This window comes from Medicago sativa, chromosome 3, assembly GCF_051527215.1.
Source record: "Medicago sativa cultivar Bolivia chromosome 3, Bolivia_mono, whole genome shotgun sequence".
NCBI classification, from domain to species: Eukaryota; Viridiplantae; Streptophyta; class Magnoliopsida; order Fabales; family Fabaceae; genus Medicago; species Medicago sativa.
Window position 1 is genome coordinate 63,418,053 of NC_140751.1, and position 18,054 is coordinate 63,436,106.

Below are 18,054 nucleotides of genomic sequence, written 5' to 3' on the forward strand. Positions count from 1 at the left end.
CTTATGTTTTTTCTTTATATTTTTCGACTTTATATAGTCAGAAAAACTTGTACGTTCCTTCGATTCACAACTATGATGCTTACCAAATACCTTAAGCCTTACATGTTTTGCCATTCTAAGGTGAAATACTCCACCTCATTTCAGATCCACATACTCAAAGTATTTCTTCCTTGGACAAATGTGATAAGAACATTTAGAGTCCATGACCCACCTCTTCTCTGCTTCCTAGCTTTTTGTCACCATTAACACCTCTGCACTTTCTCAATCCTCCTTTAAGAAAATTGCTCCTTGTACAAAAACATCGATCATTGCCCTCTATCCGAAGACAATTCTTCTAGAAGTGGTTGATCTTGTGACAATTTAAGCATTTATACTTTAACTTATTGCCTCCTTGATTTTGATTTAACCTAGTTTCTTCTATTTTCACCTCTTCCTCTTTACACACACTCACGCCTTTCCCAGTATTCTCCACCTTTAAGTAATTAAGCATGTTTAGCTCATTGGTCCTGATCGTTGATTGGACCTCCTCCAAACAAATAGTGGATTCAGTTCTAAAAGGGAGTGAATCCTTGAAATGCTTAAAAGGTTTGAGTAGCGAACTCAACAGGAGTAAATCCTTATCTTGTTCATCAATATTCACTTCAATATTCTATAAATCAACAATGATTACGTTGTATTCAATAAATTTCTCCACTATGGATTTTGACTTTAGGACCCTAAATGAACAAAATTTGTTGATTACGTTGTATTCAATAAATTTCTCCACTATGGATTTTGACTTTAGGACCCTAAATGAACAAAATTGTTGTTTCAAACATAACCTATGAGTTAATGACTTGGACAAATTAAAGTTGAATATAACATGTCCTTGCTGACTCAACCTCTTGAGTTAGATTTAAGATTTTGTTTTTTTTTTTATCAAAATCAAACCAAATCGCATACATAAATTTAATACACATTATTTTAGGGGACATACTCATTTTATTTATTAGTATGACATTATGTATTAAAATATTATCTGTTGTTTTTAATTTTTTTTAATAATACTCATTAGTTCAATTTAATCTATCATTTTTACTATTTCACATGTTTCAAGCAAAATTAACCATTTTATAAAGTTATTTTTTCAATAATTATATGTTGTATTTTGCATTAAATGTATTACTATATCATGTTCTTATAATATTAATATTAATAGAATTTTATAATTGAAATTTATATATTCAAAAATCAATCCAAATAACACTACATTTAATCATCATATCGTATATGATTTTTAAAATGAGTAATTCAACCCAAACTAGCTCAGGCGTGATTTTATCCTTGTGTATGTTTTTGTTTCCCTCAAAATTAATCCAAACTGCACCACGAACATTCTATTTAAACTTTGATATTATCCTTGTGTATGTTTGTTTTTGCCTCAAAACTAATCCAAACTGCACCACGAACATCTCTCTTAATATAAGAAGAGAAGATGTTGTGGAAAATATATTATTACCCTAAGCTGGTTGCTTGCCAAATCACACAATTGAGGGTAAAAGTTGTCTAAAAATTACTTTATTGAACTAAATGACCAAAATTAACTATGATGATGTCATGTAACTACTAAAGGCATTTGGTTCAGTTTATTTGCTCTATAAAAACACTCTTTCACTTACATTGCAACTAGATAAATTGCTTTTGCGTCAGCATTTATATCATTTACCAATGCTGCAAGTTGTACTCTTGGGGGGCAAAAATTCAAATTTCAAAATTCAAATACTCTTTTATATATCATCTAATACTCCTTCACTATTATATCATTCTCCCTTTTTCTTCTTTCACTGTTTTTATACTCCTTCAAATACTGTTTTTATACTATTTTTTCTTCTCAATTTTTTCTAACCATTTAGAAAAATCTTGAACACTTGAAGATAAATGAAACTTCTTTTATCATCACAAAGGTATGAAGATGATAATAAACTCATTTTTTGGTTGTGCATTGTCTTTAATTTTTTTCCCTCTTCATATCAAATCTCTATAACATGTTAAATGAAGCTTCTTTTTTTGTAAGATTCTCCATGAATGCATAAGAAACAATATACATATAAGAGGAAATAAAACAATGAATAAGTGGGAGAAGAAGTGAGTGGACACATTTTATAGCTTTTGCATCTTCTCATCTTAGATATCTCTACTTCATATATGTTACAAGAATGTTGAATGATCTTCTTGTGTCTCCAGCAAACTATAAAACAAGAAGAAAAGCACATACAAGTTAAAAGAAAAGCAGAAGTAAATGATGAGAAAACATGGGTAAGTGAACGATCCTTTCTTTTTTTTTCTTCAATTTCTATTGGATTTTAGTAATACTTGCTGTTTTGAAAAAAATATATATAACTAATTAGTCAAAATAAGAGTTCAAGAAATAAAATAAAATCTACATAAAATACATGTTTGGACACATTTCTACTTTCATTCATAGACATGCTTTCTTGTGTTACAAAATCAAATGCTCAAATATCTATCCTTCAAATGCTAATCTCATTATTTGTCATTGTCATCTTTAACTTCATTTGTTTTAACAGTGGATTTTTTTTTTCTTAGTAGGAATGTTAAACAATGTTCTATCTCTCCAAGAAACATTAAAGAGGGTAAATAAATGATGAAAAACAGCTAGAAGAGTACTAATATTTCTATGTGGTCATAAATGTATTTTTCAATTTTATGAGTTAAAAAAGTGATGAATTTTAAAGGTAACTCCTGAAGAAAATCTGATTTGAAAAGAAAGAGAGGAGAATGAAATGGTGGATAATATTCAAAAAAAAATTATATAAGTCGCCGGAGGTGAAATGGGTGTGACTGAAAGGTGGTTGGTGTAATTGGTGGTACACGGTGGAGATGAAAAAGCAAAGGAGGTTAAGTTTTTTTTTTGGTGCATAGAGATGAAAAATTATGTTTACTTGGTTAGGTTAAAAAAATAACTATTCATTATTAATAAATAACAATAAATAAAGAGTTGATGTGTATTTTTTTAAGAAATAGTTGATGGGTCATTGATTTGTTGTTATGACATATCACGTGTGAACAGTTGAGGAATTGATGTGTGATAAAAAAATTATCATAATAAATAATAATAGAAAAAACAGTGGTGATAGGTGTCACTATTTTTTTGTATAATGCTGTGGTAGAAAAAAAATTGAAATTTTTTGTTGCAGATAGATGAACTAGGAGATAAATCCATGTCAATAGTGCCTTGAGGATAATTGAACTCTTTATGTTTTCTTTTCTTCAAAACACAAGATAAATGGTCTTTTTATGCTAACCTATTTCTAGAGATTCAACAAATGTTACTATATAAAAAAACACTATTTAAGCACTATTTTTAGTTATTATATATTAAAAATAAATGTCCTGCTCACATATTTTTTCTACAGAACAGATATGGAAATAAAAATATTATGTATTCATTACTTTATTTATGTTATGTAAAGGAACAAATGATACATCCGATTTTTATTCATTGTAAAAACAAAATTACACATGAGTTTTTGGATCTAGAAAATCATGTCATACAACTTCTATTACAAAAATCAATTAAGAGAAATGCAAACAGTAAAAAAGCAAATCCATATGGCTTAGATTTTTTTTTTTTTGCTTAATTTATCAACAAAGTTAATTCATGAGAATGTATCAACACAAACCAATAGCCAGATGAAAGAAAATGCCTCAAAAATCTCTAAAATTGTAGATGAAACTAAATTTCAATTACCTGTGGAACATTTTAGCAAACAAAATTCCCAAATCCAAACCAGATTTGATACTTACATTTTAATGTCTATCTCTTATGTTGTTGCATAGCATAAAGTTGAGAAGAAATAGCACCATGTTGTTACTGTGCAAACATTCTGATACGGTGGTGAAAATTTCAGTACGGTGGTCAACAGAAAAAATGGTCAAATTTTACAAACAAATAAAAAAAATTACTTGATTTTCAAGATTCCTCCTTTTGTAATTATGATTTGATAGAAGGATAGAGGATGAAGGGAGCATCAAAAATATGCATTTCTTTTGGAAAAAGGAGGCTGGACGGAGGGGTTGGTGGCCAGAAAGAGAGTGGCAGCGGCTAGGGTTTCTATTAGGGGCGGAGAAGACAGAGAGAGGAAGGGAAGCTGAAATGAATACTGCTTTATGATTTTCTTGGTATTTATATTTGGGTTGTTGGTTTTTATTGGGCCGAAATTTAAACAAGCCCATGCCTGTTATTTATTTTTTCTTATTAAAAATTATTATTGCATCTCAAGATTTTCTTTTTTGCCAAAAGTTCCCTTCAATTTTTATGGTATACGGAAGATTAATTATTTTTTTCTCCAAGGAACTCAATTAATTATTTAAATATATGTAATTATTTAAGATTAATTATTTTTTTCTCCAAGGAACTCAATTAATTATTTAAATATATGTAATTATTTAAATATATGTATTAGGACAAGCTGTAAGTGATATTAATTTTAAAATAAATTTTATACATAGAATAGATTGTCACCGCTAACAATTTAAAATAATTATTATATATGGGATAAGTAGTCACTAATACAAATTTAGTAATAATTATTATGCACATGACAAGTTGTTTAGTAAAAATTATTATACACGGGACAAATCATCCCTGATACAAATTTTAAAATAATTATCATACACGAGACAAGTCGTCCCTTAAACAAATTTTAAAATAATTATAATTCAAAATAATCAAGTAAATAATTAATATACACGGAAAAATTGTCAATAACTAATTCATCACTCCTAAATGCACGGGATAAATGGATATTATATAAAATTTTGTAAACAACTAAAATGCATGAGAGAAACTGTGACGAAAATTCCAAAAGTAACTCAAATGCATGGTATGAGTTGTCACCGACTAAACTAACTTTGATACACGGGACAAATTGTCATTTATAAAAAATTGATCTAGCAAAAATGTTTATACTATTTAGAATATCACATCACTTTAATTCTACAATTATATTGAACTCTCATCAACTAAAATTAAAGAGATAAGTGAGCATTGTCTAAAATTTCGTAAATATATAAAATGCATGGGAGAAGTGGGCAATGACTAAAAATTCAGAATTAACTCAAATGTACAAGATAAATTGACACCGACTAAATTAACTTTGATATCTGGGACAAGTTGTAATTTATAAAAAAAAATCTTCCTGATAAAACGTTTATACTATCTAGAATATCACCTCGCTTCAATTCTACAATGATATTGAATTGTCATCTTCTAAAATGCACGAGATAAGTGAGATTGTCTAAAACATCGTAAATAAAAAAATGCACGGGAGAAGCAGGCATTGACATTAGTAACTCAAATGTACAGGATAAGTTGTCACTGACAAAAATAACTTTGGTACACGGGAGAAGTTGATATTTATAAAAAATTGTTCTTGCGAAAACGTTTTACTATTTAGAATATCACATCAATTTAATTCTACAATTATATTGAACTCTCATCAACTAATATGCACGGGACAAATGGACAAATTGACTAAAATTTTAGATTTAACTCAAATGTACAAGATAAGTTGACACTGACTAAATTAACTTTGATTCACATGACAAGTTGTCATTTATTAAAATCAATTCTTGATAAAACGTTTATACTATTTAGAATATCACATCATTTTAACTCTATACTTATATCGAATCCTCATCAACTAAAATGCACGGCATAAATGGACATTGTCTATAATATCGTGAATAAATAAAATGCATGAGAGAAGCGAACATTGATTCAAATATCAAAAGTAACTCAAATGCACGTGATAAGTTATCTCTGACTAAATTAAGTTTGATACATGGGACAAGTTGTCATTTATAAAAATTTGTTCCTGATAAAACGTGTATACTATTTAGAATATTACATCAATTTAATTCTACAATTATATTGAACTCTCCTGATAAAATGCACATGATAAATGGATGTTGTCTAAAATATTGTAAATAAATAAAATGCATGGGAGAAGCGAGCATTGAGTAAAATTTCAGATCCAGAAATTGTAGATCTAAATGCACGGGATGAGTTGTTATTTGACTAAACTAACTATGATACACGAGAGAAGTTGTTATGGTGGAAATACTTTGAACAAACCAAACTGGTTAAGTATTCTTGACTTCTACATTTTCAACTTTTCGTTTATAACTTTTGTTATACCTATGATAATTATTTATAATATATTAACTTCGTCTAATATATGATTTTCTTATGCAGAAATTATCATGTGAATTTGCAAATTTTCTAAAGCACAACATATACGACAACCTAATTCTATCTAGAGACATTGGAGAAAATCAAACTTTGAACATCATTGTCAATAAAGATCGCAAATTAACTACACAAATTTGACCTAAGTGGAATAATTTCGTCCAAACTAATGAATTCCGACCAGGATGTGCTGTCAGATTTAATTTTTCGATCAATAATTGTTATGTTTGTCATGTATTTCATGTAAAATAGGACTATGTGGGTTATTTTATATTAGTCTATTTATGACTATATATTCATAAGATTGTACCAAAGCATTAGCATTACCTGTCAATTCTATTTTCTACATTATATTCGAAATTAACTGTTTTCTACTTATTCCCAGAAGTATAAATTATATAATCAATGCAATTTAGTTTATTATAACATCCAAACATATAATACACAAATAATTGGACAACACATAAATTATTCACATAAATAAATAATTAATTTACACAATAACTCTTATATAAATTAATGATTTTTTACAAATAACAAACGTTTACTGTACCCGTGCGTCAGCACGGGTTTGTTACTAGTTCTATTTAAACTTTGAAGCATCATATGATATTTTTGGCTATGTTTTTAGTACTTTATTTGCATTTGAAGACAAATAAGATGAGAATTAGACGAGTTGTCAATGGTTTGAGGAACATATTGTATTGTTTTCACTCGAGTAGTTGTAGTTCACTTTTATCCTAAATTGGGGATATGAAATTGAAGACCAATGGTTCTTAGAAGGTTTTTGGAGACAATACTAAGTGAAGAAAATACGTTTCAAGTTCTTAGGAGTTTCTAGACGGAAGAACGAACGAAAACGCAAGAAATCACACAGGAGATGCTACCAGATACGCTTGGCATATGCGCCCCTGTGCATGAGGCAACATTTGCTACTGCCTCATGCACCCCTGCGCCTAGGTTCACGCGCCCCTACGCACAGACACGCCCAGAAACGGTAGTTTGCTTATTTTTCAAGTTGGATTGGTGCAAAAAGCCCAGATTTATTCTCTTAAACCCTAAGTAATCATATGCTATTAATAGAGACCCTTGTGCACATTATTATTCATTCAGAAAGATAGCGGTTCAAGGCAAGGGTCAAACATCAGAGTTCTAATGCAGGATTCCATCATTCTCTTGTTCTCTCTAGGGTATGTTTTTCTATTGTTTGTTATGATATATGTTGCCATGAGCAACTAAACCTCTTTAATTAGGGTTCTAAGATGAACCCATTCTTATTTGTTGGATTCAATTAATAAAGTTTATATTCAATTACGATTTTTCTTGTGTTTGATTTAATTTGTTCATGCCTGTTCTTAATGCTTTTTCAATTGAGATCTGTATTGGTAATCTTGAAAATTGATTTGTAGGGTATTAGTAGGATTGACAACCCGAATTTACTTTGTTCATGGTAGTTCCAATTGCTTATTTCATCATTATAATCAATGAAGTTAAGTATGAAACTTCGTAATTTCAAAATCTTCCTTTCGGTAACACCGTAATTATAAATAGGTTATCTTGCTGCACATGTTGTCTTTAGGTTTAATAAGGATTTCTAAATTTAGTTTCTTAAATCATGAGTAGACACCACATAACTGATTGTTCTCTATCTTAATTCCAATAAAGACGAAGGGGAATTCAAAGATTCCCTAATCGTTATTAATATCACGAATCATAAACCTAATCTTGCATTGTGCATGACAATTAATCCGTCTTTTAATTTCACTATTTAAAAAAAGTTTTGCTAATTGCTAAGTTGAACGGCAATCCCTGTGAAAAAGGATAAACTTACTACTTTATTACTTATCGGGATTTTGTACACTTGCCTATCTCATCTCTCAATCACCTTTTGCTTGATCCAACCCTATTTATCCTCTTAATTGTAGCTTTATTGTGTTGGTAATGAGACTTTTATAACAAAAAATTGTAACACGAAATTTATGTTAATTTAAGTAGAAATCTTGTAATAAAAATACTTTTTTTGATAGGATCTTCTACTAAAATACTATTTAATGCAAAATCTATGTTTTGAGTAGACATTTTTCATTGGTTGAAGGAAGAAGATGTTCATAACATTTATATGTTTCATTATCTAGTTCTTTTAATCATTCAATCGTTATTTTTTTAACTCAGTATTTGACTTAAGTACTGATTTATCTGAGAAGTCTAATCTCACCTTCCACCTGCTGGTCCATTAAAATTGACATACAAAAAATCAAACATAAGACTTGGAACCCAAGTTTCAATCCAACACCATTAAATAAAAGTTATTTTATCGTTTTTTGTCAATAAAAACCGAAAGATATGATTGTGGATTTTGACATTAATTTATTATTATTGAGAGTGTGTAGAGAGAGAGAGAGTAGGTGTCAATAAAGGAGTGTGACGTTTGTTTACTTGGGAGCAAAGTTTAAAAAAATTACTCAGAAGAGAAGAAAGAGACCTTATCAAATCAAAAACAACAAAAGATTTTACCTTATTTTTCTCTTTTTTGTTTCTCCTATAATCCTTTCGTATAAAACCTACATTGTTCAGTAACAAAACCTGTTTCAACTAAATACGAAGAAAACGTTGGAAGCTCCAAACCCTATCAATGGAGGAGGGTTTCGAGACTTCATCAAACTCGCAATCAAAGCTGAAAATCAATGAAAGGGTTGAGGTAATGTCGATATTCTTTCTAGGTTCTTGATTTTTTTTTGTGGGTTTTTGTTTTTTTTGTGGGTTCTTGAAATTGTTGATAATGTGACTGTTATGATGTTGAAAAGGTTTGATTTTTATGTTTATTTTGATGGGTTTTAGGGTTCATGCAAAGTTTTTATTTTGATGGGTTTCTAGGGTTCTTGCAATGAGGTTCTTGATCACTTGTTTACAGAAAGAAGTGGTATCAGGACCCATTAATCCGTGGGACCCACTTTCTCTTCGTGGGCCCCATTATTGATTGTTGGAACCTGGGGTTTTATTAGTGTTGGTAGTTTGATTTGAAGTTTTTGGTTTATGGGTTTTAAAAAGTTTGAATTTTTAATTTTCAGGTGAAGAGTTTTGAAGAGGGGTTTCTGGGATCATGGCATCCAGGGATAGTTATTGAATGTGAGAAGCTGAAGCGTCATGTTCGATATGAGAATATTCTGAATGATAATGGGTTGGGTAATTTTGTGGAGGTAGTGAGTGTTTCAAGTGTTTTGGATGGTGATATCGGGTCATGGAGTAAACATGGGAGGATTAGGCCAGTGCCTCCTTTGGTTGAGTTTGAGAAATGTGATCTTAAGTATGGTTTGTGTGTTGATGTAAATTACCAGGAAGCTTGGTGGGAAGGTGTTGTGAATGATAAGTGTGATGGAATGGAGGAGAGGACTGTGTTTTTCCCTGATTTGGGTGATGAAATGAAGGTCGGAATTCAGGAAATGCGGATTACTCAGGATTGGGATGAAGTTACGGAGAAGTGGGAGCGACGAGGGAAATGGTTGCTTTTTGAATTGATTGAGGAGTTGTATCTTCCGGTATCGGTAAGGCAAATTTGGTACGATGTGCGACAAAAAAAGGAATTCGCCGCGATTGGTGAATGGACATTGAATGATAAGAAGGATTTGTGGAGACACTTGATAATGGAGGTAGTCGGTGACTACTTGGCTGTTACAGTAAAGGAAGTTTTCTCAGCCTTGAAACTTCCGGAGATGGAATCAGGTGAACTATTATCTGAAAAGGAAAAGTTTGAGCAGAAAGAACCTGTTGTTCCTTCGTCTGGAAAGGACTTGCGTAAGTTTCAAAATGAAGTTTCATGCAACGGTGCTGGTGAAGCGGTTGCCATCAATTTTGAGAAAAAAGAACACAGATTGTCAACTGATTTAAAGTCAAATAATCCGTGGGAACATGTAATATTGTCTGAAACTGAATACTGTCCCGATGCTGTTAAGCAATATGTGCTTGCTTTTGACGGCAAGGCAACTATGACATCTTTGAAGGAAAAAGTATGGAAACATCTTGCATATATTGGATGGGAAATTGACATTCACCAGGGTGGTAAACAATACAGGTACAAGCCACCCAATGGAATCCATTGCAATAAGAAAGTTTACTACTCACTTATTGAACTTTGTAAAGCTGAATCAATGATGAACTCTTCTCCGTCCGAAAATGGTCTTGGTATAAGGCATCCTGCCGGTGACTGTCATGTTCCAAATGTGCCTCTTAGTCCATCTGAACAGATTCAGAACCGAGTATCTCCTCTAGTTGTGGGGCTTCCATCTGTTGCAGTGGCAGATGAACAAGCTTATTGTCCTCAAGCCATTGTGGAATACCACAAACATGCACTCAAGAAAACCTGCAATCGGGCAGTTAAAAGGAAACTTATTTCAAAAGTAAGAAATCATCTGAAAGCAGAAGGATGGATTTCAATTGATCCACCTCCAAATAATAGAAGAAGAGGTGTTTTATACATTTCTCCACTGAAACAGAAATTCTTCTCATTGAATACAGTATGCAGTTTCTTACTTAAAGAAAGTATTCAGAAATCGACTATTTCTGGCATGCAACCTTTAAATACCTTGACCATTCATGAGGAAAATGTTGATCAGGTATTGAGTGATGATTTATCAAGTAGAGACAGTGTTGCTGCGAATAAATCAAGTGCAAATCGGAAGCGAAAACGCTTGAGGAATTCAGATGGCAGCCTGCCAAAGCGCCGAAGGGATGAATCAACTCTAAGGGTACTGAGATCAAATGAAAGGGTGCCAAAGGCGTCTTCCTCTTGCCTTTCACATCATAAACCTTTAAATGTTCTGTCTTGGTTGATAGACAGCAACATGTTGTTACCAAGGTCTAAAGTTTTTTGTCGAGCAAAACGTGGGCACCGTACTGTGCTTTCTGGGCGAATAACTCATGAAGGCATCAAGTGTAACTGTTGTTCAAGAATATACAGTCTTGTTTCCTTCGAATTTCATGCTACTGGCAGTAATACCATCAGACCAAGTGCCAATATCTTTCTGGCCGATGGTAGATCGCTCTTATCTTGCCAGATACAAATAATGCAAGATCACAAGTCTAAGGAGGCTATGATAAAACCACACAGTCATTTGCGTCAAGGTGAAAACGACTACATTTGTTCCGTTTGCCGCTTTGGAGGCGAACTTCTTTTGTGTGATCAATGCCCGTCTTCATATCATAAGACGTGTCTTGGTCTGGAGGTAGGTTAACTATTTTCATTCTCGCTCATGCTATATTTAGTGCATCTCGTACTTAATTCAGTTTTATTCTTCTGCACCGATAATTGGATTTCATTTTTCATGTATAGGATCTCCCTGATGGTGAATGGTTTTGTCCATCGTGTCGATGCGGGATTTGTAGCCAAAGCAAATTCAACGGGGGTGGTGAGGATGAGCATTTCCTTACATGCATTCAGTGTGAACATAAATGTAAGTGTGCCGATACATATATCCGCTTTCATATTGCTGAATCAATACATACTGTACTTACCGTACTTGGACATCTTTTGATTTTGATGTGTATTGTGTGCATCTCTGAATCAATATATACTGTACTTACTATGTCATCTTTGTCAACCTAATGTAGATCATGTTGCGTGCCTGAAAAGTAGAGATACCAGTAAATCCGGAAGTTATGTGGAAAGCCGGTTCTGCGGAAAAGACTGTGAAAAGGTATATTAAATGCATCCCCTTGTTTATTGAGTTTAGCCAATATTTCTGTATATGTCATTTTTATCAATGCTTGTACTTGAGATTTAATGAATTTAACGAGCATTGAGACTTGATTTGGGCGACATTGCATGTTATAACTTGGCAAGTACAATTAAGTTTAACGACACTCTAAACTTTTGTCTATTTTTTCAGTTATATACAGCCCTTCAAAGTCTGTTAGGACAGCCAGTTTCAGTGGGTGCGGACAATCTAACATGGACATTAGTGAAGTGTGCCGACTCTGAGAGTTGTGAACTTGATAATAGTAAAAGTGGATTATTGGCAGAAAGTTACAGCAAACTCAATGTTGCTCTTTCATTGATGCATGAATGTTTCGAGCCCCTAAAGGAATCCTCTTCTTGCAGAGATCTGATGGAAAATGTTTTATTCAGCCGATGGTAAGAGTTTCATATCCATCAAAATATGTTCATGGTGTTCTATTAGAATACCTTTTATATTTTGTTATAGGCTTAATTGCACTTTCCCCCCTATATTTTGCCAATTGTGCGATTTTGCACCCCGTTGTTTTAATTGAGCGATTTTGCCCCCTATCATTTTCCCCCTTTCTGGTTTGGAGGCCCCTTGGGTGTTTTAGTGATGATGTGTCCGTTTTTGATGACATGTCAGCATTTAATTTATGGCATGAGTGTAAATCATATTTTTAAAAAACAAAAAAAATAAAATTTTGGGAATTAAACAGAGGAGTCACGTGATCTCCTTCCTTAATTTCCCCATTCCTTCGATGCCTCCTCCATTTCAATGACAAGATATAGTTGTGAAAAGGCTTTGCAATACTTCAGGACAATCACCAAATGAGTTCATAAATGAAGTTAAGCTAATTGCAAATCTTCAGCCTTACAAACATTGTGAAACTACTTGGCTGTTGCATTCATGATGTTGAGAGACGCCTGGTATATGAATTCATGATCAAAAGGCTTGAACTTTCTGATACCAACTATATGCATCACATTTTCTGATTGATGACAGGAACGTAAACTTTAATGCTATAAACATTGTCAATGCTATAAACATTTTCTGATTGAAAAGTTATTAGTTTAACTGCAAAAAACATTGTCACTGCTGCTATTATCAAGCAACTTATCATTAACTTTTCTCACCCAAATTCCTTTACCCTTTATAATTTGTGGCTGTTTAAAGTATAAATTATATAGACATAGAAGTCATTGACTTCTCAAAGCACTTGTATATCTAGGATTTATTTTTTTGCACATTTGCATACTTCCTCTTTGGCTCTTTTTATTTGGTCTAGCATATCTTCACAGACACAAGAAATAAAATGATAATTTTCTCTGATTAGGAGACAATTTTCTCTGTGATATTTGTTTGATACATGAGCTATCAATGCAATGAAAGTACAGAAAAATACAACGTATATACATGATTTGTTCAAAATCAAGGAAGGATGGGAGAAAAGATGAGAGATAACAGGGTAGGAGAAAGCGAGCAATTAGGGATGGGGGAGAAAGATAGCAATTAGGAAGAAAATGGAGGAGGCATCGAAGGAATGGGGAAATTAGGGAAGGAGATCACGTGACTCCTCTGTTTAATTCCCAAATTTTTTTTTTTTTTTTTTTGTTTTTTAAAAATATGATTTACACTCATGCCATAAATTAAATGCTGACACGTCATCAAAAACGGACACATCATCACTAAAACACCCAAGGGGCCTCCAAACCAGAAAGGGGGAAAATGATAGGGGGCAAAATCGCTCAATTAAAACAATGGGGTGTAAAATCGCACAATTGGCAAAATATAGGGGTGAAAAGTGCAATTAAGCCTTTGTTATATGTTCATGATAAGGGGAGCCTTGGCGCAACGGTAAAGTTGTTGTCACGTGACTGAAAGGTCACAGGTTCAAGTCTTGGAAACAACCTCTTGTGTAAAAAACAGGGTAAGGCTGCGTACAATACACCAAAATGGTGGGACCCTTTCCCAGACCCTGCGTATGCGGGAGCTTTAGCGCACCGGGCTGCCCTTTTTTCTGTTATTTTGTTTCGAACAGATTTTGTTTGTTTATTGGTATAAACCTGCTGATCATAGTTCCTTACCATATATTTTGAAATTGCAACCTGATGATATCATATCTGCTATCCTCAGTTTTGCTAAGATGTTCGATTTGAAATTTTCATAGTTCTGATAGGAAAGTATCATTTAAGATATCACAGTTCTGACAGCCTGTCTTTAAATAATCGACAGGGAACTTTCATTTAAAATAATCGACAAATGTGGAAGTTTTGGGCCTATAAACATTTATACAATTTACCAATGGATTTATAGCTGTCTTTAAATTGTGTGAATTATTGTTGTATTTTTCGGCATATACCTGATATCTGTGTTTATGAACTTTTCAGGTCAGAACTTAATCGAATGAATTTCCAGGGTTTCTATTCCGTACTTCTGGAGAGAAATGAAGATCTGGTCAGTGTAGCAACTATTAGGTGAGTATATTGTTATCATGAAGAAGTAGGCTTTATTTGACTGAATGATTGCATTTCTTTTTGAGCTGCTGTTTTTAATGCCTTCTGTAATGGCCGTCTTGATTAACTATTTCATTTTTCTTAGGGTCCTTGGAGATAAGGTAGCTGAAGTACCTCTTGTTGGTACCAGATTTCAGTATCGTCGTCATGGAATGTGTCGCATATTAATGGATGAATTGGAGAAGGTAAATAAACGAGGAACACATTTTCCCTTTTTGTCTTGATCCCTCATATGACGTCCCCTTTTCATTTTTATCATCATAATATATGTGATTTGTATATTGGCTATAATACTCCCATTCCTACTTTATATCTTAATTAATTAGTTCCAATGGTGATTGCAATCTTGAGATTATGGCAAAAGTAATTCCGAACTGTATTCTATGATTTTGTTATCATTATCAAAGATATCAAGGTTGACTAATGGTCCAAATTTTTGCTTTCATTTATTAACTAAAACTACATTAATGACAATTTATTTTATCAAACTTTCCTGGTTTGATTAGCAACTTCCTTGTCAATTTTTTCCTGGCTTTCAATGGTTCTTTTTACTTCCACTTTCTCACTAATATACACTAATATAATAATTTTCTTTCATCAGAAGCTCACGCAATTAGGAGTGGAACGTCTCGTTTTACCTGCTGTTCCCACTGTGGTAGATACATGGACCGGCGCTTTTGGATTTTCAAAGATGCCAAACTTTGAAAGATCACAATTTCTAAACTATACTTTCCTAGATTTTCCGGGTACCATCATGTGCCAGAAGTTTTTAGCAAATATTCCCTCTCCAAATTCGGTTTTGCCAACTGGTATGTAATTTGATTGCCTATTGGAGACAAGTGTGTACCTTGCCAAGGTGATTGCATTTACAACTTCAATGTTTCTTTTTGCAGAGTTCCAACGAAAACAAGATGCTATCTCCGGAAGCAGTAGTGCTAGTAATAAGTCTCCAGTTTCTGAAGTTTACCAAGCAGAAGAGATAGACAAAAGAGAATCGTTGGATCAACAAATGATGGAGTATGTCTCACCTCTGTCTATTTAATCCTTACAAAAATGATGGCGTTAAATGCTTGATATATAATTGTGATAGAGTGACTGCAAAGGCGATCTAATATTGTGGCCCTGAAAAGGAAAGTCGCTTGAGTATTTTCTCGCCGTAAAAATGAACCCCCCTGTACAGTCGTATTGTTATTAAATATGTTGATGATGTGGAATTTAAAATGTTAGTTGTAAATTGTAATGAAAGTTAATTTTCCTGGTACTTCTTTTATAAGATAGTTTTTGTCTGCTGCATAATATATCTTGTAATCTATTTGGAACATAACATACTCTTAGTAATCGAAGCAAGTCTTGATAATATTATTAATATATTAGTGCATATATCTATTTCTGTTATGGATTCTATATTTACTTCATTTGTTTATACTTTTAGAGATGCCACAACACCAGCATCCCACATTCTTTTTACAGCACAGAGATTGTTGTTGAAAGTATTAAAAGTTTCTGTTATGTATCAATGGGTTTGTCATTGCTGAAAGTAAAAATGGAAAGGATTCACATTGCTGAAAGCAGCACACATATATTGCTGTCTTTTTTCCATCTAATAAAAGTGCTGACATGAATAATGATTTATGGCATCATTAAATAAGTTTAGCTTCCTTCTTGTGATATGTGATGGTTGATGTTTTTTGCGATAATAAACAATTCAAAATAAGTTTTTTTCATCTTTAGTGGAACTACGTAAGTACATTGCTTAGACGATTTTTGGTAGTGATACTGATGTTGTATCTAACGAACCTGATATTTTTGCAGTACTTCTGAAGGCGATAATGATAATCTTGGCAGTGCTGTTATCGACTGTGTCACCATGGTATTTTCATCTTGTCTCCATCGTGTTATACTACACAGTGTTGTCAAGCAGCAAGCAGCTGCAGTGATTTGTTATTTCATGCAAATTGTTGTCAAATAACCGCTAATGCTATTGTGGCGCTATAGTGTTGCAGCGTAACAGAAATCTGCGCCTGACATTGACAACACTGACACTACTTCACAATTTGCTTTCTACTTATTTCCTTGTATATTATGTAATTTCTTGTTTCAGTTGAGACTGATAATTTGATTGGTTTATAGGCGGAGCAACCAATTCCTGAGGATCGACAACATTGCCAGATTGTAACGACTCAAGAGTGCTCTTTTGTAAAGTGGAGTGGACTGGTCTACTCTAGACGAAGGAAGGCGAAAGGGGAACATGAAGCGTAGGGTTTATAATTAGGAGTAAAAATGGAAACACAAGATTTTGTTGAAGGAGAATGAAGTGGTTTTCATCAATGCACATTATATCCACAGTTATAGCTTCTTTCTTTTTGTTTGTGTTTCCTTGGTACAAAGTATATATGTGCATAAGTGGGAGACTTTGCATGTGTTTATACTAACTCACGAGGTAAATTCTAGTGGGATGGATAGAGCTAACTGTCTACATTTTTGGGTATAGCAATGGATTTTTTTAAAAAAACTATAATAATGTTTTTATTTTTTATTTTTTATATATTTGAAATCCAGAGTCAAATTCTTCAAATATGTTCAAAGATTTAGACAAGTTTAGTGAATAAATTACAATTAAGAAACACCAAAAGAGTTTAATTTCATATGATGACTGAATAAATCCATCAAATAATGAGAAGTAATTGTTCATTATAAAATTTACACTGATGGTTTGAAAATTGTCTTTTATAAGTGGTTTTGGAAGCTATGTGGTTCTGAGATCTTTTCTTTGGCTTGTAATCAGGTATGTAACTATGTTGCAAAAATTAGGGTTTGCCTCTAGATGGGGTGATTGGATGCTTTTGCATGTTACCACTGTTAATTACTTTATGTTGATTAATATTGATCTTGTAGGTTCTATTTTTCCTTCACGAGGTTTAAAACAAGGGAGTCTGTTGTCTCTAGGGATGTCAGCGGGGCACCTTCACGAGGTTTAAAACAAGGGAGTCTGTTGTCTCTAGGGATGTCAGCGGGGCAGACGCGGGAGTACTACACATAAAGATGAACTTGAGTAAAAATGAAAAAATAACTATTTTTATTTATTTTTAATCAGTTAATTTGTAAAAATAATTTAAAATCAAATAAAAAATAAGACATTATGGTAAACATTACATAGAAAATAATTTCTACATGTGTGAAAAATCAAATAAATATAACATGAAATATTTGTATATACAAACAATTATAAAATGTATTTTAGTGAATTACTTGGGAGCGGGTCCCTGTCTCCGCACTACCCTCAAGGGCACCATCCTTATCCCCACGGGGGACCGTCCGCGGATCCCCAAATGGGGCAGCTCCCGCAGGGAATTCCATCCACAGATGCAAATTAGTTGTCTCATTATCTCTGTCCTTTTTGTTGAAGGTTAGTTGAACATCATGGGGGAATTGGATGGAACCAAAATTTGTCTTGGGGTACCCTATATTACTTGCATTTTATTTGCATATCATTGTCTTTTATCTTTCAGGTATAAGATGAAACTAGACCACGTATGAACGATCCTCAAGCCATTCAATAAATATGAGCATAAAA

The 18,054-nt window shown here is 32.9% G+C and overlaps 1 protein-coding gene and 2 long non-coding RNA genes across 4 annotated transcripts; 2 read left to right on the forward strand and 1 right to left on the reverse strand.

The window, feature by feature from the left end:
* Positions 1–1,541: 1,541 nt before the first annotated feature.
* On the reverse strand, positions 1,542–3,886 carry LOC146939058 (uncharacterized). Of its 2 annotated transcripts, none has more exons than XR_015031535.1 (2): positions 3,808–3,886; positions 1,542–2,227 (listed from the first exon to the last, which is right to left on the reverse strand). It is a non-coding gene; the product is annotated as an uncharacterized LOC146939058 (long non-coding RNA). The 2 variants fall into 2 exon arrangements; XR_015031536.1 differs by having other exon boundaries at positions 3,752–3,885.
* LOC146939059 (uncharacterized) lies at positions 2,221–4,284 on the forward strand. Its single transcript, XR_015031537.1, has 2 exons — positions 2,221–2,295; positions 3,848–4,284. It is a non-coding gene; the product is annotated as an uncharacterized LOC146939059 (long non-coding RNA).
* Positions 4,285–8,838: 4,554 nt separating this feature from the next.
* On the forward strand, positions 8,839–16,998 carry LOC146939060 (uncharacterized). Its single transcript, XM_085752860.1, has 11 exons — positions 8,839–8,951; positions 9,322–11,472; positions 11,580–11,700; positions 11,858–11,943; positions 12,136–12,380; positions 14,355–14,441; positions 14,566–14,665; positions 15,082–15,289; positions 15,374–15,497; positions 16,293–16,350; positions 16,611–16,998. Exons 1-11 carry the CDS (start codon positions 8,886–8,888, stop codon positions 16,737–16,739), a joined length of 3,375 nt encoding a protein of 1,124 aa, XP_085608986.1. The 5' UTR covers positions 8,839–8,885; the 3' UTR covers positions 16,740–16,998.
* Positions 16,999–18,054: the final 1,056 nt, after the last annotated feature.

What these genes read in the sequence shown, in the direction of transcription:
- LOC146939060 (XM_085752860.1), top strand. Translation starts at nt 8,886, where the DNA reads ATGGAGGAGGGTTTCGAGACTTCATCAAACTCGCAATCAAAGCTGAAA. An exon ending in GCGGAAAAGACTGTGAAAAG is followed by an intron (nt 11,944 to 12,135) that starts GTATATTAAATG and finishes CTATTTTTTCAG; the next exon opens with TTATATACAGCCCTTCAAAG. An exon ending in AATGTTTTATTCAGCCGATG is followed by an intron (nt 12,381 to 14,354) that starts GTAAGAGTTTCA and finishes TGAACTTTTCAG; the next exon opens with GTCAGAACTTAATCGAATGA.